The sequence below is a fragment of the Panulirus ornatus genome, chromosome 43, assembly GCF_036320965.1.
Source record: "Panulirus ornatus isolate Po-2019 chromosome 43, ASM3632096v1, whole genome shotgun sequence".
Taxonomy (NCBI): Eukaryota; Metazoa; Arthropoda; class Malacostraca; order Decapoda; family Palinuridae; genus Panulirus; species Panulirus ornatus.
In genome coordinates, this window is record NC_092266.1 from 27592816 (window position 1) to 27615032 (window position 22217).

A 22217-nucleotide genomic window follows, 5' to 3' on the forward strand; every position below is an offset into this window, starting at 1 on the left:
TGCAAACAAAAATTTTTGGATAACTTTTTTTTGTTACTCATTCTTATTGTTTATTGCAGGGTAAATGTGAATTGACAGATATGGTTTGAAAAGAATAGAAGAGCTTGAAATGAGAGATGTGTTAAGGGCCTAAAGTGTCTTAATCATCTTCATCTCCTAGAAACATCTTAACCCAAACTAAATGTATGCGACACCAAAGAAACGTCAAATATTACATTTCATGCATGAACCTATTCATAGACCCCTTCTTGAATTACACATACCTTCCCATCAACTGTAATGTACGTCAGCACATTATTTCTAACCTTTACAAAACCACCAGTGCAACACTGTGGTGTTCCTCTACCATGACACCTCTTACCATCATCTTTATACCTAGTAACTCCGGCTGCAAAAGCTGACATAAGCCCAAGGAAGAGGTTGGCATATGTGCCCTTGGGAGAGGGGTATGGGGGCCCACATCAAAGGAAATAAAGCAAAACAGCAAAATGTTATAATTTCTATGAAATCTATTATTAATACTTCAGTTTTCTGTTATTTCACCAGTTACTTCATTAATATCTTTTAATTACAAATTATGGAATACTATGAAATTTTTAATAAACTACATCATTCAATCACTTTATGATACTTTCATATGTATTATACGTCATACACTTACACATACATCTTGTGTGTCCATTTTACTTTAATTTTCAAAATCCAACATTTCATGGATGATGTTCAGCTGTACAGTCCAAAATAATTCAAATACAAAATGTAAAGTGGATAACATGCAGGGCAAATGAAGAGTGGAAGAAATGGAGCAACTTCAAAGTTTGTTTTCCTCGGCAAAACCATTCTGCAGTTCTCTTAAGGCAAATTTACTGCTTGACAAATAGGTGGGCATGGCAACAACTGTAAGGAAATTCTTACTGAAAAAAGTGAAGAGTATGACAATCAAGTAAAAAGAAATATTGAAAATATGTCATAAGTCTCTATTAAGAAAGCAACACACTGTACTGATTTAAACTTGGGAAAACCTTTACAAATTCATGTATATTTTCCAAAATATTGTTTATCAATATCCTTGATCCAGTTATGACAGCCCAACATATTGTTTTGAATAAGATATTTGAAGGTATATGGGTTAACATTCTCGCGTTCTCGTCGTTCTGCCTCCAGCCGAGAAGCTTCAAGTGTTTCCTGACTAACTACATCCGCAGGGAATGGCAATTTATGGGCAATCATCTTTAACAATGGTTTCACCTGTAAATAAAGATTGGAACAAATAAAACATTTTATGAAGACAGAGTATTCATCTTTTAGTATCAACTAACACGAAGTCACAATATTAAAGTATGACATATATTGTCCATCTCTAAAATGTAGTTGACATTTGGTTTTTGTAAATACCAAGGTACAGACTTAGGTTACTCCTGAGTCTAATAAGATTTTTGTCAGAGGAATATGTGTGACTCAACCCTAAAAACAGCATGACCCTGAATCTTCACCATTCAAAACAATATAACATTAAGAAATGAGTATCCTTCGTGGGATATAGGAATATGATAGGGTGTTACAGGGCTACACAATCAAACAAATATCTCCCAGTACAATCCCATTTCAACAGGATTCCAAATCATTCTATAACTAACCATCAACCCCTAAACAGAAATAAAAAAAATTGCCATTACCTTACACTTTAACAGCCTATATTTGTAGATCCCCATTCCAACAAACACGACACTGACAAAACACAAACAGTGAAATGCCCTAACAAGCATTATACACAACTGCCCACCCAACTCAATGTTTTAATACCACCCAATCAGACATACAGCTAAATGATAAAATACTCCCCAATACAACACTCCCCAGGCAAACAAGACTAGCATTCCCATTTACACTCTGGACATCACCCATCCCCAGATCAACATATCCTTAGACATGCCCAGGTCACAACAAAGACACCAGGCAATTACTTCTCAATTGCCCTGGACTCTCTGTACATAGACACACACATAACATCACTACATTTTATGATCTTTGGTTCTGACTGGTGGCTTCTTGACTGAGGAAGGAGCCTATAAAAATAAAAGAGACTCCTGGGGCTGTCATATGTAATGCAACAAAACCACATCCCCTATCCACAACCAAGCTCCACAGGGACCTTTTAGTGGTTTCCCCTGGCTGCTTCAGAAGCCTTTACTCAGTTCACTGACGGCATATCACCCCCTATATAACAACATACGGCTCCAATTCACTCCATCCCATGCACACCTTTAACCAACAGGAATGTATCCTCTTGGTCAACATCTCCTCGCTCATTCTCTCCGTATGCCCTGACCATTTCAGCACACCCTCTTCAGCCCTTTCAAACATCCTCTTCTACTTAATATACTTATCTCATCATTTCATTATTTAATCTACCTTCCTCATACCAAAGACTGCCCTCAAAACACTTCATATCCAATTCATTCACTCTCTTCAGTACATTCTAACTTATAGCTCATGCCTTGCATCCATACAGCACCAATGAGGCTACCACCCATTTTCACTCAAAGACAGTGACCTCCTTTTCCACATCTTCATCAATGTTCCCAAAACCTTTGCCCCCAAACCTATCCTATGACTTAACTTCCTTGGTTCCATTCGCTACCATGTCCTTTCCCAGGTAACTAAAATAATTCATTTCCTCCCAAGTTTTCTCTTTTCAAACTCACAACCCAACTAACTTGTCTCTGTGCTCTAGTAAACCTAATATCCTTACTTATATTCACATTTTCAACTTTCTCCTTTCACTCACTACCAAACACAGATTCCAATTTCTGCAGTTTCTTACTTGAATTTGCCACCAGTGCCTCATAAGAAAGCAACAACTGACTAATCTCACAGACCTCCCCACCAGTTACAGACTGCATATACAACCCTCTCTCCAAAACTACTGTATCTATCTCCTTAATTATCCCATTTGTTAACAAATTAATACGAGCATGGTGACATCACACTCCAGATGCAACTGGGAGTAGCATAGCTTGGGCTGCAGGGACCTTCAGAGAGGTTCCAGGTACAACCAGGACTCTTTCAGAGAAATTGGTCCTAGGTTAATCATACAAAAATTTCCATATAAACAAAGTGGGCAATAATAATAAGGTAATCCAGCCCTCACAGAAAATATACCAAACCCACCAGTGATATATGAAGATAGACTACTAATGATAATTATCAAGATACGAATGTTGAGTTAAAACACTACAATAAAATGATCTTAGAGTTAAAAAGTTATGATACTTTAAGTCTAACTTACCTCATCAAATGAACACTTTCCACCAAACTCAATAATGACTCGGCCTGCTTTTATGGGTGTAACGTAGTGATCAATAGAGCCTTTGCCGCCACCCATCCTCTTACCCTGGCCCTTCTTTGTCACTGGCTTCCAAGGTGCGTCAATTCTCCATATAGCAAACATTCTATTAACATCAATTTTGCGTGCTATACTTAAGCGGACCATCTCCAAATGCCCATGTCGCAAGACTCCTCCTCTTCTGGCCTATAGACGAAAAGGCACAGCATTGTTGTGAAAAACAATAACGTATTTGGAAATATTATACTGCTCACACTAAAAATATGTGTGAGCAGGAAGAGTGGCTGGCATGTGCAGGGAGAATATTAGAGGTGTTCTTTTAAAATAGTCAATGTCTTTTGAGTCACTTGTTACCAAAGTCTTCCATCATCCCAGGACTGTGTATGGAGAAAATGAGGTGCATATTCTATATAGTTCATTCCATGTGATGAATGGCGGAGATGATCTCCCACACAGACATATACATATATACACATGTACATAGTTCATACTGTCTGCCTTTATTCATTCCCATCACCACTTCGCCACACATGAAATAACAAACCCCCTCCCCCGCATGTGCACGAGGTAGCGCTAGGAAAAGACAACAAAGGCCACATTCGTTCACACTCAGTCTCTAGTTGTCATGTATAATGCACCGAAACCACAGCTCCCTTTCCACATCCAGTGAACCATGCACTTACAATGGTGGATATATGGGTATGAAGATGAGATTTTTTTTTCCTTCTTGGCAACAGAAGGGAAATCTAAAGGCTACTATTGGTACAAGTCAGCTAGATATCTAAAGTAAAGCAGGAAAAGTTAAATTATCTTGTGATGATGGGAGCAGTTTCCTTAAGCTTATCAGATTACAATAGGATCAGTTTAAGGTATTAATTTCATTAACAAAAGAGAGCCCTCTATTTCTCATCCCTGGTTCTAATGTGAAAAAGACTTGTCTACTCAGCAGCTTCAAACTTAGTGTGACTCTAGTGTTAGGGATGATAACAACTTGATGTGTATAGGACAGCTAAATAAGCTATTTTTCAGCATTCCTGGTGGGAGAAGAGAAGTGTAACACAGCACTAGATAAGCAGCACTTCCATTATGATGCTAATGAAATATGTAGAAGATAAATGTAATAAATGAACAGGTTTCAATAAAGTACCAATAAGTAAAGGAAATCCTTAACGTTCTTGATTTCTTCATTCATTCATCTCTGACAAGTGGGCCGTAAGTATATGGGTAAAATCCTTTGATTATCTGCTTTTAACATTCTACACAGAAAAACATTAAACAGTGTATTGGTCAATACAATTTACATCAAGCAATAGGTATGACTTGAAAATACTAAATATTCAACATTCTTGACAGTCAGTTCTCTACTGAATGATGGAAATGAAAAGCATCAAATTTCTTTTAAGGCAAATCATTATGATTTCACATCTGAACCACAAAACCCAATATAATGATTTACTTACAATAATACCATACTGCTTATGAATTAAGTCTGTGTGGACTTCTTCTTCCCCACGAATTAAATCCAATCTTTTTGTCATTTTGGGGGGACGAACCACGGCTGTATACTGGGGAACCTTATTAAAAAAACGTAGCTTCTGACGTTCCTTTGGGATTTCAATGTCTGTGGGTTGCAAAAATTTATTTACAAATCATTAACTACAGAAAGTCAATTCACAAAATATTTTCAATCCTAAGGCCCCTCCACTTAGTAATTATAGATTCATAATCACTGAGGACTAAACAATGTTTGAAATAGCTACCACAGGATAATCAACTCAAGATATAACAATCTATCCATTACCTAACAGGATGGTGCAGTTAAGTCTCCTGTATGTATCCCCAACCATTGGGTGTGAAAACCCAATCTTACAATGGTGCCCCATGACCTTATCATTTCATCTTACTTGCAAGTTCCCCATTCCTGTTTACTCTCACCTTATATTGGTTCTGGGCATCCATTTTGCATCCACTTTTTCCACAACTTTATTTCATCCAAGAAATCTGCCAATCACACTCAACCACCTCTTCCTCTGTTCTATACATCACTCTTACATCCTCAATTCTCATCCATTCCACATCATTTTACTAAACATAAGAAAGACCTTTGAATTGCCCTAATATCATCATAACTGCTTAAACAAGTCTTTCACTCCATTAAAACATGGAAACCATGTTACCAACAAATATCACTATACGTATCTACAATTCATAATCTTTTCCCTCATTATCTTTCATGAAAGCCTGCAGCTTGATATTTTGTTACTCTCAGTATACATTCATCCTTTTTCACAATAAATGATTCCCAGAATGTTTCAGCATTTTGATTTTTTTTCTCAAGGACCATCACAATTCTCTTTTCTAGCATTCACTTTCATATCCTCTTCTTACAAACACTTATGGAATTAGCAATGATGCTTTGTTGTCCTGTCATTTCACTCATTAAGCTAACTGTTAGTCATATGCACATCTTCCCCTCTTTCACCCTTTACCAGTCTCCCTCCTCTTCCTATGTCACCTGCCATCTACCTCTACAAACTCAAAAAGCTAAGGGAACCTCCCTCATCTCAACAAAACTCAACCTGAACTAAATTGACCCCTACACACCACAGCCTCTCTAAAAACCCTTCAGTGCTTCTGGCAACTTCCCCAATCAGTTTACAAAATTAACAATACCAAAGCCCATTTGAAAGTAACTTTTGCTTTCCATTTGTTTCAAGAAAATCCTACATACAATCTGATCAAAAAAATTTAATTTAGTGCACCAATGTAAGAGCAAGTACAGGTTCATATCTTAACCATGCCCTAATGAAATATGCAAAACTTGGGTTTCCTCTTTGAACATGGTTGGAATCATGGTCTTTCTTTTCTTTCACACTTATTTGCCTCTTCCCATGTCAGCAAATTAGTGTCAGGAACAGATAAAGAAATGGCCAACAATACTGAGAATATGATCAGTTCCAAAGTGCAAAATCTGAGGTGCTACATGCATTATTGTGGGGACGTAAAATATGACATTATAAGTCATATCATCATCCAAAATGCATTAGGATTACCCTAAACCAGACCAGTGATTACTTACCACCAAACTGAGGAGGGACTGGAAAATTTTGGTAACCAGCCTTCTGAATCCATGATGCAGCTGTAACAGCAATGAAAAATTAGTTACATTTACATATTCATAAAATAAAATCCTTTAAATATTCTTTGTATCATTCATATTTTTCACTTTACTGCCTATTCCAGAACTCAGCTAATAATACAATCACAAGAGCTAAACAGTAAATCCAGTCCTCAACAATCACTCTAGACAAGCACATACACGTCACTGCACACCTACATACCAATGCATGTAATATTACTCTTGCAAGCACAAACCCATCCTGATATACCGACACACAAACTAAGTAAGTCTCAGACAGATGGAGAGGCAGACACACCTTTTAAAGTTTCAGGAAATACTGAGTAATGGTTCATCTAACCTTTAAATTGCTATAATCATCAACTAATATCAAATGATGATGTGAATGTCACCATGATCACTTGAATCCCCAGGTGTTTGATTCCACCTCAGGATCAGACAAACAAGTATGAAATCTTTTTAATTACAACTGCTTTGCTTCTGCTTTAATAATTCAAGAATCTATTCTTGTACAGTTAAGTGAAAAAAAATAAATATATAGAAAATGCATGTCTACTGAGTTTATACACACACACACAAACACACACACACACACACATATATATATGGTTGAGAGAGCAGAAGAGGGTGTTTTGAAGTGGTTTGGGCACATGGAGAGGATGAGTGAGGAAAGATTGACCAAGAGGATATATGTGTCGGAGGTGGAGGGAGCAAGGAGAAGAGGGAGACCAAATTGGAGGTGGAAAGATGGAGTGAAAAAGATTTTGTGTGATCGGGGCCTGAACATGCAGGAGGGTGAAAGGAGGGCAAGGAATAGAGTGAATTGGAGCGATGTGGTATACCGGGGTTGACGTGCTGTCAGTGGATTGAATCAAGGCATGTGAAGCGTCTGGGGTAAACCATGGAAAGCTGTGTAGGTATGTATATTTGCGTGTGTGGACGTATGTATATACATGTGTATGGGGGGGGTTGGGCCATTTCTTTCGTCTGTTTCCTTGCGCTACCTCGCAAACGCGGGAGACAGCGACAAAGTATAAAAGAAAAAAATATATATATATATATATATATATATATATATATTATTATATATATATATATATATATTATTATTTATTTATTATACTTGGTCGGTTTCCCTCTTCACTGAGGTAGCGCGAGGAAACGGACGAAGGGTGGCCTTTCCACTCATTTTATATATATATATATATATATATATATATATATATATATATATATATATATATATATATATATATATTCCCTGGGGATGGGGGAGAAAGAATACTTCCCACGTATTCCCTGCGTGTCGTAGAAGGCGACTAAAAGGGGAGGGAGCGGGGGGCTGGAAATCCTCCCCTCTCATTTTTTTTTAATTTTCCAAAAGAGGGAACAGAGAATTGGGCCAGGTGAGGGTATTCCCTCAAAGGCCCAGGCCTCTGTTCTTGACGCTACCTCGCTGATGCGGGAAATGGCGAATAGTTTGAAAGAAAGAAAAGAAAATATATCTATATATATATATATATGTGTGTGTGTGTGTGTGTGTTTTATTTATTTATCTATTTTTTTATTGTTATTTGCCATTTACCTCTTTAGCGGGGTAGCATCAAGAACGGAGGATGAGCCTTAGAGGAAAAAAATTCTCACCTGGCCCCCTTCTCTTTTCCTTCTTTTGAAAAAATAAAAACTGGAGGGGAGGATTTTTAGCCCTCTGCTCCAACCCTTTTTAGTTGCTTTTAAGACACTCAAGGAATACGTGGGAAGTGTTCTTTTTCCCTAATTCCCAGGGACTAAACCAGGGATTGTGAAAGTTCTGTGGGGCCTGGGATGTGGATAGGGAGCTGTGGTATCAATACATTACACATGACAGCTAGAGACTGAGTGTGAATGAATGTGGCCTCTTTTGCTTGTTTTCCTGGCGCTACCTCACTGACGCAAGGGTTGGCGATGCTGTTCCCTGTGGGGCAGGGTGGCACCAGGAATGGATGAAGACAAGCAAGTATGAATATATACGTGTGTATATGTATTTGCTGGGAGCGGGGGGCTGGAAATCCTCCCCTCTCGTTTTTTTATTTTTTTTTTTAATTTTCCAAAAGAAGGAACAGAGAAGAGGGCCAGGTGAGGATATTCCCTCAAAGGCCCAGTCCTCTGTTCTTAACGCTACCTCGCTATCGCGGGAAATAGCGAATAGTATGAAAAAAAAAAAAAAAAAATATATATATATATATATATATATATATATATATATATATATATATATATATATATATAAAATTTATTCATTTTCATCATACTTGATCAGTGTTTCCCATGTCAGCGAGGTAGTGCCAGGAAACAGATATATATATATATATATCAACAGTACTATTACCTCCACTTTCTTGTGAAATTCAACTGCAGTCCCATCCATTCCACGAGCTTTATCACAATTCATCTTATGTGAAGTAATCACCACCTCTTTTCTGCTCAATATGCCACTAGCCATGACTTTTTTTTTCTCATACTCCATGTCCCAAACAGTAATTCATCATCATAAACAATAGATGAGGGCTTTAACCTATAACAAGGTTATATTCCTAGACACCTGTCGTGTCGAATCCTTCATAAGACGAGCAACTAAAACTCATGCTTTATGGGGAATTATATTCATAGTCAAAAACTTTCCAATCTACCCCATCCATATGGATTCTAATGTAACACTGTCATGAAGTAATTCAAATGATATTCAATGAAAAATCACTGAAAAATGCACTTCACAGAAATGTGGTGGTGAGGCCTTTCAGTGCTACTGCAGTGTTAAAGGGTAGACTGAGAGTTACTGGAGTTACAGCATTATGATGACTGCATGAACCCCTGAATTATCTGCACTTCCATTAGTATCTTAAACATTCCTTCTGGATATATTGATATGCTTACACTTACTGAGTAGGTAGTAAATGAGATAGCAATTAACAAACTTGGACATATTTTGCCAGTTCATGGAATAAAAACTGAAATGTATTTTGCTGTGACAGCATTCAAATATGCATGCTATGTAAATAAATGCCTCAAATTATGATTAAAAGAAAATATTCTTTTACACATTAAGATAGAGGTAAATATTCTATTTCCTTCATTTGTTGAAGCACAGTGTCATAATTTGATATGTGCCATAATTCTAAAGTATCTTAAATCCAAAATGTCGCAGGTGAATGTATCACAACTCAAAGCCCTGGTAAATGAAAAAAATACTGTGATCAGCTATTTAGTACAAAGGATAAGTCCAATGAGTCTGCAGGCTTTTAATTCTTTTTTTTTAAATCATACAACTGGGTCATGTGAAATATAGCTTGCAGTACTATACACAAACTCTTTTTACAATCTATCATCTTTAAAGTCTGTTGGGCAACCTAATATGAGGAACAAGATTTACAACAGATTATGGTATGTTTGTTGTTATGTCAAATGTATTTACACCTGACTTATATTGCATGAGAACATCTGTGGGCAAATATGGATCATGACAGTCTCTAGATAGAAACTAATCAAACTTGCTAAGAATGCTATGAATGTCATAGAAATGGGTATCAGGAGCAATTATGACAGTCATTTACAACAAAATTCATTTGCATTCAATAAATCAATTTTGCGAACACAGTCATACAGTGGGAATTATCTAAAAGTTGCATAAAAGCTTGTGTGTCACTCAGGTACATCAAAGATGGGATAATCATGAGTGTCCTATATATAAGGCTGTATGTGCTTGACCCATCAACTTATAAATGGGAATGGAGTTAAAATAAGAGAAAGGAAAAAATATACAAGTGCAATATTAATCTGAAAATTTGAGCAGTTAAACCTCTTCCAAGTTATGAGATACTTATTCTTGAAATATAAATATTATGCATTAAATTCTGCAACATTATTCAAGGAAAAAGAGGTTGACAGACCCTTCATCCTTAGGAAAGTAATAATTTACTTAAAGTAGGTTATTTACACCTAGAACTTCTAACAGGAAGATTCACCAGATATATAATGGGATATCATTATGGAAGACTATTTTGTCCTCCTTTAGCATTAAATAGCAATGAAAGATAAAGAAATAGGATATTGAAAGGAAGTTCCATTATTCACCAATACAAAATCTTCCAACACTAAATGAAAACGACTATCTCCACTGCATGAGAAACAGGCTACTAATACAGCAATCCAAGTGTGTCTGCTACTCTACTCAGAAAGCACTAAAAGGACCTCTCAAAAGTGTTTTAAGCCTGTGACTCTCTGTGGTTGCAAGGTTGCACCCATCTCTTTGAGTCAAAAAGTGAGAGCAGTAACCCCCATCTAATTTTCAAATACATTACAAATTAACTTGTTAAGACTGCATCTGGAACATAATAAAGAAGACTGCAATCTTTGGTAGCCAAACATTTACCAGTTAAGCCACATTTTAAAACAATTATTGCAAGTAAAACACAGAAAACAAAATTTTTTTAAGTCTTAGTAAGAGAATGCTAAGTTCAAAAAGTGATTTGGTTCACAGAAGCATGAAATATGTTTTCATAAAATGAGTAATAATAAAAACGTTGTACTTTATCTATTTGTGGGAGGATGCAGTGCTATAAAATGGTCTTTAAATGACCATTGGAAACGTTTTAGTTATCACTATGGTATTTGTCCATAACATAAATTCATCCACTTAAAAGAGTCTATTAAGTTAAAACAAATGAGACATAAATTACATTTTTTTTTTTAAACTTCGCCATTTCCCGCGTTAACGAGGTAGCGTTAAGAACAGAGGACTGGGCCTTTTTTGGAATATCCTCACCTGGCCCCCTCTGTTCCTTCTTTTGGAAAATTAAAAAAAAAAACGAGAGGGGAGGATTTCCAGCCCCCCGCTCCCTCCCCTTTTAGTTGCCTTCTACGACACGCAGGGAATACGTGGGAAGTATTCTTAATCCCCTATCCCCAGGGATAATAAATTACATACTAGGGTTTATAAATGTTCATACCTTCCTATTACTTAATACAGGTTTCTTCATATTCATAATCATATACAAGGGCCTCAGCTGCAATGTACTGGAGTACATAAAAAAAATAACAATGTAAAAAACAAGACAAACATCAATTTCACTACGAGTTCTACTAACTACATATATGGATGCCATTATATACAAAGATGTAAAAAATCTTCATTCTTAAGAAGCAGATTATTTCTATCTAAATAATATAATTCCAATTTAAAGCTCTACAGAGGGATAAAATGATCATACAAGATGAATTCCATAACTGGTCCTTTTTCCTTTCATATACTTAAAAACCTAACAACAGTTGTTAACTTAAAAAACAAGAAAATGTATAAATAATAAGATGACATCCACAAAGATCTATCTGACTTATGCAATATAATCAACTTTAAAGATTTTCTAATTACATCTGGTTACAAATAGTCACATAGCTGCCTACCATGCACGATAAAGTCAGAATTAATGCATTTGACTTTTCAGTTTTAATTCATCAATATGATGCTGAAGAAGAATATCTGCAGCATCTCCTGGAGACAAGATTCCATCTCTTACTTTTATTTCCATCATACTTATCTTTTCCTTCATTCCAGGGGCGGTTATAAAAGCAGAGACCAAGCTATCTTTTAGATGAGACCATAACCATGCTTGTTGCTGGGTTTTACGCCGATTTACAAACTCACCGCAGTCCTCCATTATTTTCCTATGTTTTTGCATAAGGTTCCACAACTCAGGAATGCCTTCCCCTGTTACTGACGATATTCGTTTTACAGGAGTTGACCAATTCTTATTTTTAGGACGGATATATTTGAGAGCTGATACATATTCATACTGCATGCGTCTAGCTGCAGGAACAAGATCTCCATCACTCTTATTGACAACAATAAGATCACTCATCTCCATAATGCCTCTCTTTAATCCCTGTAACTCATCCCCTCCCCCAGGTGGAATAAGAAGAGCGAAGAGATCTACCATATCTGATACAGAAATTTCACTCTGACCGACACCTATTGTTTCTACAATTATCACGTTGAACCCTGCTGCCTCACATAATACAATGGCCTCATTAGTTGATCGAGTGACCCCTCCCAGATGACCACGTGATGGTGATGGGCGTATGTAAGCATTCATATCACATGAGAGTTCCGGCATTCTTGTCTTATCTCCCAGAAGGGATCCTCCAGTTGTAACTGAAGATGGATCAACAGCCAATACTGCTACTTTATGACCTTGTTTAGTTAAAAACTTTCCAAAATTTTCTATGAAAGTTGATTTGCCAGCTCCAGGAGGACCAGAAATACCAAGACGTAAGCTTAAAGCTTTGGCTCCATGGATAGAACCAATTTTCTTAGCCTGTTGTAGTACTTGTGTTAATAACTGTCGGGCTTGCAGCTTCTTTTTAGGGTGGGAAGTTTCCACGAGTGTGATCGACTCAGCTAAGCTTGCTCGACGGCCTGCTTGCAGTCCCTTGAACAAACGCTGCACCAATGGATCATCAGTCTCTGCAGAACAGCATTATTTTTGAGTGTCTTCTTTGTTCATCTAAACATTTTGGGTTTTAACAGTGCTGATTGCTATACTATCATCATCAGGGCACACAATTCATCTCCTACCATACAACACAAAAACAAATACATTAAGCATAATTCTGAACGCCTTAGAATAGCCATGTCAAAATCTTCTTAGAACAGCCATGTCAAAATCATCAATCTTCTTAGGCCAAAAGCACAGTTTGCAGATTCTATTTGCTACAGTATATAGGACTATGTCTGCTAACAGAATCAGCTCACATCCACTAACTGTCATGTGTAATGCACCAAAACCATAGCTCCCGTTCACAACCAGGCATCACAGAACTTTCCATGGTTTACCCTGGACACCTCGCATGCCCTAGTTCAGTCTATTGACAGCACATCGACCCCAGTATCCCATATATATATATATATATATATATATATATATATATATATATTTTTTCATACATATTCGCCATTTCCAGCTTTAGCAAGGTAGCGTTTAGAACAGAGGACTGAGACTTAAGAAGAGGGAATATACCTCACTTGGCCACCTCTTCCTTATTTTGGAAAATTTAAAAATGGAAGGGGAAAAAATTTCCAGCCCCCCATTCCCTCCCCTTTTAGTCGCCTTCTACAACATACAAGGAATATGTGGGAAGTATTCTTTCTCCCCTATCCCCAGGGATAGTATGGCTGGAATCCTTAATGGACAGAGCCTGGACAGGGGTTTCTAAAAAAGATAAAAAATGTTTTGCTATCAGTCAAAAGGGAATTATCAAGAATGCTCAAAGAAATGGGAACATCCAATAAACTATCCATGTTTATTGGTGTTCGGACACTTTAACATGGAGCGCTGCACAAACTCTGCTAATAACATTTATTAGCTTTTGTTGACATACACATCATCCCTTCTCTGCCACCACCAACTGATTACTGATACAAGAAAAACTTTCCTTGGTGCTTACGGCCAAACATCTGCTGAATCATTAACACCATTATAAGTGCCTCAAACACTATCACTAATTAGTCAATAATTGATGTGGGACATACATTAGACCTGTACCTATCCCCATCATGCTTCCTGGGTAGGAGACACACTAAGATTCTGTACTGATGCTAATAAAGCTGCTTGTGAAATTAGGTGGATCTACATTATCAATAAACTGTTTTTCAATTCATATGGCAGGGGGAAAAGGCAACCTGTACAAGTATGGCTTGGGTCCCCCTCAAGGTAAGACACCCTCATGCTATGTGGGTAACTCAAGGATTTTTTCCCACGTTATGTATAGTTCCCCATGATGTAAGGCAACTCTACATATTAATCAAATGTAATTTCAGATCTAAGTGAGAGCGAGAAGAAATATTCCATACAAGTATGACTAGGGTCTCTATACCATAAACCATATCATTATAGCTAAGGTCCTTAAAAGGTTCCCTTAAGTAAATCTTTCAAGTTTCGAAGTGTTCAGCAACATAACTACAACCTAACTTTGGTTTGGGTAGTTTCCTATGTTTTGGTCATGATTTCCCACAAAAATGCTGCGCTTTTCCTAGCACTGCTAACTTTTTTTTTTTTTTAGCAATAACGATTGATCGACAAAAAATCCTCCGCTTCACACAAAACTATGCATATATATGATTCTGGTGCAGATTTGTCGGCAAAACAGTACTTGACCCACTGGTGCCTAGTCGGCAAAATAACTTGCCATTTTGAAACACTACCTTTACAAAATGATTCATGTTCGATAACTATCATACTGGAATACCTACAGTGATTTTTTTTCTCATAACGTGTTAAACATGTAATGCATGGACACCGGTGCCTCAAGAGCCACCATAGATGCAATTTATTCCCTTTACCAGACAATCAGGTGCCCCTGAAATACTTACTGCAAGCAAATGCAGAGACGCGTTTTGTTCCAAGTGTTAAACATTGATATATCTTCTTTGGTAATAATGTTAGTGCCATTATTTACACCTGAAACATAGTCGTATCTTAAACTATGAACCTGTGGATGGTAACAACCCAGATGCGATCGCTAGCGAACATTGCCTCTAGCGACTGTTTTTCTTGGCTATGTAAACAACAATGGCCACATACTAAATAACGACATTTCTGGGATTTAGAGTGAAACATACATCACCTATAATTTGCGTGCTTTAACAGCATGTTTTCTTTAGTATCGCTCTTGTTTTTCCCCATAAATGACCATGTTCATATTATTCTTCAATGAACACACTGACCAATATCATTCAAGTATAATTGTATTTAGTCAAGTATGTCGGTGTCCAAAGAGGTATGGATAATAATAAAGATGATGTTAGTATCATTGACTGCCAGTTGTAGAGAAATTAAACTAAATTAGCTGATGAACATGGTGTAGCGATGCCTGCTACGCGCTCGATATTACGAAACAAGTACACCCAAACAGAAAAGGAATAAAATATATAGAACAAATATACATAAAATCATATTGGACTGACTGAATTTTCAGTAAATTTTGAACGTGCCGAAAAGTATTTTCTTGATCTAGGATTTGTAGGGCTTTATTACGAAACATCTAAAAATACTCTAATGCATTTCGTTGACTACATTTTCAATATCATTTAACGTTACCTAAGAAAAGGAAATCAAATCTGGCCATATATATATATATATATATATATATATATATATATATATATATATATATATATATGGGTGTTATTAATTAAGCAGATATTCATCAACATTGCACGAAAATATGAATGACGCATCGGAAAACTTGTTAGAGGGTGGCGTTGCGGTAGTACAAGAATGCGTTCGACCCTTAAGCTGTACAGTAGTTGATAGTATTTAATACTGATAATCATAAGCCGTGCAATTATTCTTATCTTTTCAGTACCTTCAAAGCGTCAATAAGATGTGTATGTATGTCAACAGTTTCAGTTATTTACGCTAGTGACAAATTAACGTTCGTGTCTGTTTGACATAAGTGTATGATGAAATTTTTTCTTAGTCTCCTAAAGCATATTACTGTTTCACCCAACAAACCCACTTAATTATAGCTATCAGCTGTTTTGTGCTATTGAATATCACAGATCTCTTTTCAATTAAACAATTAGACTCATAATAAACTTCTCTACAAGTTATATGCATTTCTATGGGAATTTGAATAATGTCAGTGAACTAATTTCATATAAAATCAACTTCAATAATGATAAGTACTTTGCGATACGATGTGTTTTCACATAGTCTCTTGTTCTGAGTATTTCATTATTAATTTGATTAGCGAATTTGTTTCTCTCCCTCCCCACCACCATCACCCCGAGCTAAATATACACCAAGTGTTATGTAAATGAATCTTGATTGTATTTTATACTGTTGAGACAAAAGAATTATCATACCTGTGGATTCGACGCAATGTTGCATTTTCATCTTTATGTAGAAATAGGATGATGTACATAAAAAGTAAACTATAGAACTTTATTTATGCGGGCGAGATGTCATTGACTCCATCCATGGCAAGGCATTTAGGCAATGACTGTTATCCATGATAACAATATTGCTCCTGAACAAAGTGACCCGGCTACAATGCTGAAAAGTCAAAGAAATAAATCGTGGGGAAGGACATGGGATGACGAGAGGTGTAAAGCCAACTCTACGTTGTCAAATATGGACAGAAAATGTTACTCCATTCAATAAGTTAGCTTCTTCCCAGAGCGCCATTGCCACAGTGTGTTGATGCTTTTGATGGTTGACACTAGACAGTAATAAGTGACTTCTCCGTTCACAACTATAGCCACTGGGAAGAATGTATTGTGCCAATGACCAGCTAGCAAATATGAGAAGTCATTGTCATACATGACCTTAGCTGTCCACAAGAGGATGCTATATTAAGTGTGGATCATACTCTGCCCTGTCGCATCACTCAGCCAAGTACATATCGTCAGAAATGGTCTACACATCAACATTCATTACTGTACTTTACCTTAAAGTATCGGGTGTATTTTAACACGCGTAAAGTACACCTAGTTCGCTTGGCTGTGTACATACCGTGTGTTTGATGAAAATGTATCAGCACAGCAAAGAAATTCATTTCTCGTTGAAACCGTTGTTAATCTGCCATAATGTGACATAATAGTCTCATATATAGTCACCTCCCTCAAGGTAACAAAATGTAACATATCCTATGACACCCCCTCCAACCTTCGAGCGTTACGTAATAAATGTACGCCCCTTTACCCAATACGTAGGCGGTAGAGGCGTATGTGGGACTCCTTCCATCCTGCTTAACTTGTCGACTCTATGAAAATACTCTGGTATTGCCAAGTGAAATCTTGTATTGAGGGACGTGACGCTGTCAAAAAAAGGAATTTGGAATGATCTTCATAATGTAGCTGATCATAGAACAAGAGTCGTTCTCATAGTTTCGAAAAATGATTAGAAATCAAGTGTTCTCTCTCTCTCTCTCTCTCTCTCTCTCTCTCTCTCTCTCTCTCTCTCTCTCTCTCTCTCTCTCTCTCTCTCTCTCTTATTCTAGTAATTGGGCTATATTATTAATGTGGCATAAGAAAAAAATTGATATAACTGACTGTTAGTACTTTATCATTGTAGGTTCTTCAGTGGTTGATATTCTATTCATAATCACACATGTCTTGATAGTTTACTTCGTATTAACTATAAACAAATATGCGATATAAATCATACTGAAAAGAAAATATAAATCAGGCTTAAAATAATCTGATGGTAGAAAGTACGAAAAGTATATAGAAAACGTCCTTAATAAAATATGGGATGACAGGTCCGCAGATTATATATATATATATATATATATATATATATATATATATATATATATATATATATATATATATATATATATATATATTGGCGAGGCCACACATTCTCTTCATAGAAGAAACCCGTACAATATATTGCTTGTGATGATTTAAGCTGGAAAGAGCGTAGAAGGGTTTCTTTATCAAAATGACCGTCTTTAGTTTTAGGTATGTACAGTTCATATATATATATATATATATATATATATATATATATATATATATATATATATATATATATATATATATATGGTGTGTGAGTTGTAAGTTTACAGACGTTTGTAATTCTGTACATTGTTTACCTAAGACGTCTAAGTCATTTATGAACGTGGTCCAATGGATATTTAGTTGGGAAACGTCTGTTGTAAATCCGTGACCTAATCTGAGTTTGAAATGATTGTAAGTTCATATAATTTTTGGTTATATTATTTATGCGAGTGTTAGTGCGGAGTGTATCATTTAGCTGAATGGCCAGAAACTACCATGAGCAGTGTTGGCTGCCACCAGACTGGTTTAGACGGTGATCTGCCCTGTAGCGAACAGTTTGAATTACTCATAAGCAGTTTGAATTACTCATAAGAAGAGTGCCTACTAGTGAGTACCAGGAACACTGACAACTAACCTGAGGATACCGTCTGATGACATAGCGAAGTTCAGCTGTGGCCCAGCATAAGAACTGGTTAAGTTTTGCACCAAAAGTGAGTGCCAGTGAGACTTAAAGCTGTCAGTCTTGCTGTTGAGATGCCAGCATGTGTCCATAGATTGCACTAATTCAAAATAGATTGCGCTCATTCTAATTACCGGGTACGAGTTACATTGCCACTGGATACTGACGTTCGCGAACGAGAATGTTGCCGCCCTCAGCGCAGTTGAGTTCGTAAAGGAACTACAATAACAGCTGTTGTAGCACAAGGGACTTTCGAATCTGATGTTCTTTGGTTGGTCATGAAGGGGCAGTATCCTTTCATTCTTCCACGAGTAAATTTCTCGGTGGGATAAGGTACGGCTGTACAGTCATAGCAGGAAAGCTCTCCATCGCTGGAACTAATAACTAGGGAGTGCCATGTCGTCACATCCTGAAGTTGTCTAATGTGATTTACTGCCAGGGCCGACCCTTACTATAATACGTTTAGAACATAGGGTCCATATCACTAAGGAGGATCCCTAGTAGACAAGGAAAATATCATTATCATAAATTATTGTTTTAGGAAAGTGGTGAAATTAACAAGGTTTTTCGTTGGTCATTAATATAAATCACGGAAACAATTAGATATGCAATGCACACAGTCATATACATTTATCTTTCCTTTTGTTGGATTCAAAGGGTTAGAATAATTGCAAAAAGATGCAAATTATCATTACTGAGTAATTTTACTGTATACCATCTAGCTACAGGTGGGCGGTCGGTCCCCATGCCTCCTCTAAGACACGCCCATGGTTTGGTGTGACTGCCAAGCAATCATTTCATATTCTGAAGAAAAAGAATTTTCCTTTAGTACACGATTAGCATTGAAAGTTTTTACACCATCTAATCCAACTGGAAATGTTTTGATAGTGTTTTTGCATGCTAATCATGCCAATCATAAGTCCCAGTCATCATGAACTTCCGATCATTGTCTTGATTATTCTGTAAACATGATGCACCTGTTACAATTGAAAGGTGACAAAATTCAGCTCCACTTTGATGGACAGGAAATTATGTACAAGTTGATTACAGCATCGATCTTTTCAGATGATCAATGTTCCACTTCGGATTTCTCTGACTCTAACATGGGCGCAAGTGAAAAATTCTCGATACTGTCAGCGAAAAATTGTCGGCCCAAATTTTGTTTGAACTTTTTGTTCTTGACACAAGGAGTTGTCGTTAATCATTTCTGGGAGCAAGAGAGCGTCGATGCTGCCAGCCGATCCCTGCATTGCATGCAGAGATGGTCATTGATTTGCTCCTTATGAAAAAGGTTCCCTGGTGACAAAGCTAAGGAGCTCGTGAGTGGCTGCCTTTAATGATGACAGATTCCTGTTGTAGGGAAGTGTAACATGGCTAAGGATTATTGCATTGCAGTTTTCAGACGCATACTTCAGCAACAGGAGCCCACAACTCTAAGGTTAAAAAAGCAACGAAATATATAAGGAAAAAACTTATTTTACACATTCTGACAAAGGATATTCTGACCGATTGCAACTGAGGCCTTCACCATACGTATATGTTTGCTATGTACCATAACGTTTTTTAACTGAATTTCATTTTTCTCGTTTGAGGCGCAATGTACTTCTCTTAACATGGCTTTGTATCTGGTTTACGGAAATGTGGATGACTTCTCTTATTTTGTATCATTTATCTTCGTGATTACAGCTGACATCTACCATCATACCCGATCCCCGATGTAGTGACTTCACTCATTTGGGAAGGGCATGCATCGGAATTTGATATATATATTTTAGATCGCGTCTCTTCTCTGAAACAACATCCTCCATTCACCATAGTTAAAAAATATCAATTCCCTCCCCTTTTTGGAAAATGGTGTTATGTATGGAGCAGAAAGTGGAGCAGGGAAATGTAAGTGTGCGATGCGATATTTACATCCGCCACGCGCCAGGCGTTTGTTTTACCGCACTATCGAACCGCCACCGACAGCAGACGTCTTGTGTTATGACTTGACCGTGTTCACTCTGTAGGACAATATGGACAGGAGGAAGCTTTCGTAAGTTTTTAGTGCTGTGGTTCTACGGTTTTTCGGGACATGGTTGAGCGTAAATGCTCCCTGATATGGGAGTGAATTTACAGGGACGTTTAAGGCGCCTTGGCTACACTATCCTTAAGCATTATCGATTTGGATGCGTACGACAAGTCTAATATTTGTCTTGAATTTTCCCTCAATAAGTTAATGATGACAGTTAAGTTATAGATGATGAGGGTTTGACAAGCATTGTTTCCTTTTTTATTTCAGTAAGCGCAGTATGAAGGAAAAGTCAGAAAAGTGGGAGTGTCACGTCGAAAGATCTAGGGTCGTATGATTTTAATTATATGAAAACGTATTGGTGACACTACCCTATGGTAATGTTTTCCTTGGAATTACATACACAGCTATAGATTATGGTACATGCTTGACTGCAGTTGGAATTCTCAAAAACAGCTTTGGAAGCATAAGGAACATGATCTTACAACTGTTTGCCAATTCCAGTGCAATTTAAGTTAGAATATGGCTTTAAAATGTTTGTAGGTTGCCATCCAGTATATTTTACTGGTGGCTAGAAAGATATTTTACATCTGAAGTTCTAATTCAACATTTGGTGGACTAATAATGCTTCCAGGATGGTGTTCTATCAAAATATTGAGTTCTGAATCATTTGATAATAATTTGTTAATCTTTGCTTACATAAAGGATGGTGGGAGTCTAAGGCATTACAACGGTTTGTCATACTTCATTCCACTATCTTCAAATGACTGGAGGTTAGGCTTATGTAGTATAACTTTATTTTATCCCTGCATTGCTTCTAGCTCTGGAGCATGGGTGATTTCGTTGTGCAATGCTAGTTTCCTGTGAAGAGAACAGTGACAGTTGAGAAACAAAATCTTGAACTTTACATTTCAGACAACACTTAAATAAGGTGATAGTAGTATATTAGGGAATGTATGGGGTTAAGCAATCCTTAAACTGTTCTCAGCTCCTTATGATGATCCTTATAGGCCTACTTCTGTTTTTATGACAATTTAGATTTTCCCACTCATGTTTAGAATCTCAGTTGATGTTTCTACCCATTACCCATGGATGTCACCAAAAGATTTTGGCCTTAACTGAAAAAAGCACGCATTTGTCAACCACAGAACTTCAGAGAGAGTGTGAATACATCATCTGGGTGTGATGCCAATTGAACACACTCACAGTTCTAGTTAGGTTTTGAATAAAAAAAAAATCGAAATCTGTGATAGTGTTGGTGTATTTGGTGAAAAGAAAATTTACTTCATATATCCATGTAAATGAAGTATTTTTTATGAATGAGATGTAAACAAAAACATTTAAGAATGTAAAATATGTTAAAAATGTTTGAAAATACATTTGTGAAATCACACTTTGAAGAAAAAATCATATTATGTGAGGTGTACATAAGATAAAATCACATGTAGAGAAACCTATGAATATATATATTGTATGCTGAATTTGTGGAAGGGGATGAGCCAGGGATGGAATATCGCTGTTTAAAGGTCAAATTAATAGGTAGTACACTTGTAGAATACCACCAAACCTTATGAAAACATCATGTAACCTCTAGCTGTCAAGACTTATCTTAATCTCGAGTCTTCTGGTTGAAATATACTGATCACACTTGTGATTGAGTACAGTGCAAATGGCACTGGTTTTCAATAAACAGACTGTGTAGCGATTGGCCATGTGACC

General features: G+C 36.8%; 3 protein-coding genes and 1 long non-coding RNA gene across 18 annotated transcripts in view; 1 reads left to right on the top strand and 3 right to left on the bottom strand.

Annotated features, from left to right (window-relative positions):
- Positions 1-12: 12 nt before the first annotated feature.
- On the bottom strand, positions 13-15099 carry mRpL16 (mitochondrial ribosomal protein L16). The gene is made up of 5 exons (XM_071687323.1): positions 14890-15099; positions 6426-6485; positions 4807-4967; positions 3290-3532; positions 13-1248 (listed from the first exon to the last, which is right to left on the bottom strand). The coding sequence occupies exons 1-5, from the start codon at positions 14966-14968 to the stop codon at positions 1033-1035; spliced, it is 759 nt and encodes a 252-aa protein (XP_071543424.1). The 5' UTR covers positions 14969-15099; the 3' UTR covers positions 13-1032.
- Positions 9714-13346, bottom strand: LOC139762241 (methylmalonic aciduria type A protein, mitochondrial-like). The gene is made up of 2 exons (XM_071686838.1): positions 13283-13346; positions 9714-12984 (listed from the first exon to the last, which is right to left on the bottom strand). Exons 1-2 carry the CDS (start codon positions 13344-13346, stop codon positions 11945-11947), a joined length of 1104 nt encoding a protein of 367 aa, XP_071542939.1. The 3' UTR covers positions 9714-11944.
- Positions 15100-18159: 3060 nt separating the features above from the next.
- The window catches only part of LOC139762434 (uncharacterized), a 117638-nt gene continuing 113580 nt past the window's right edge, over positions 18160-22217 (bottom strand). For both annotated transcript variants that reach the window (XR_011715723.1, XR_011715722.1), the window contains 2 exons: positions 21198-21359; positions 18160-19291 (listed from right to left, as the gene is read on the bottom strand). This is a non-coding gene — a long non-coding RNA (uncharacterized lncRNA). The remainder of the gene's footprint in view (positions 19292-21197; positions 21360-22217) is intronic.
- Positions 19576-22217, top strand: part of Csp (Cysteine string protein) — a 66920-nt gene continuing 64278 nt past the window's right edge. For 2 of the 14 annotated variants that reach the window (XM_071687305.1, XM_071687307.1), the window contains exon 1: positions 19772-20522. In XM_071687305.1, the coding sequence (XP_071543406.1) occupies positions 20503-20522 (20 nt within the window). In that variant the 5' untranslated portion in view covers positions 19772-20502. Of the gene's footprint in view, positions 20523-22217 lie in introns of all 14 variants that reach the window. The other 12 variants (XM_071687309.1, XM_071687317.1, XM_071687312.1 and 9 more) reach the window with 10 other exon arrangements.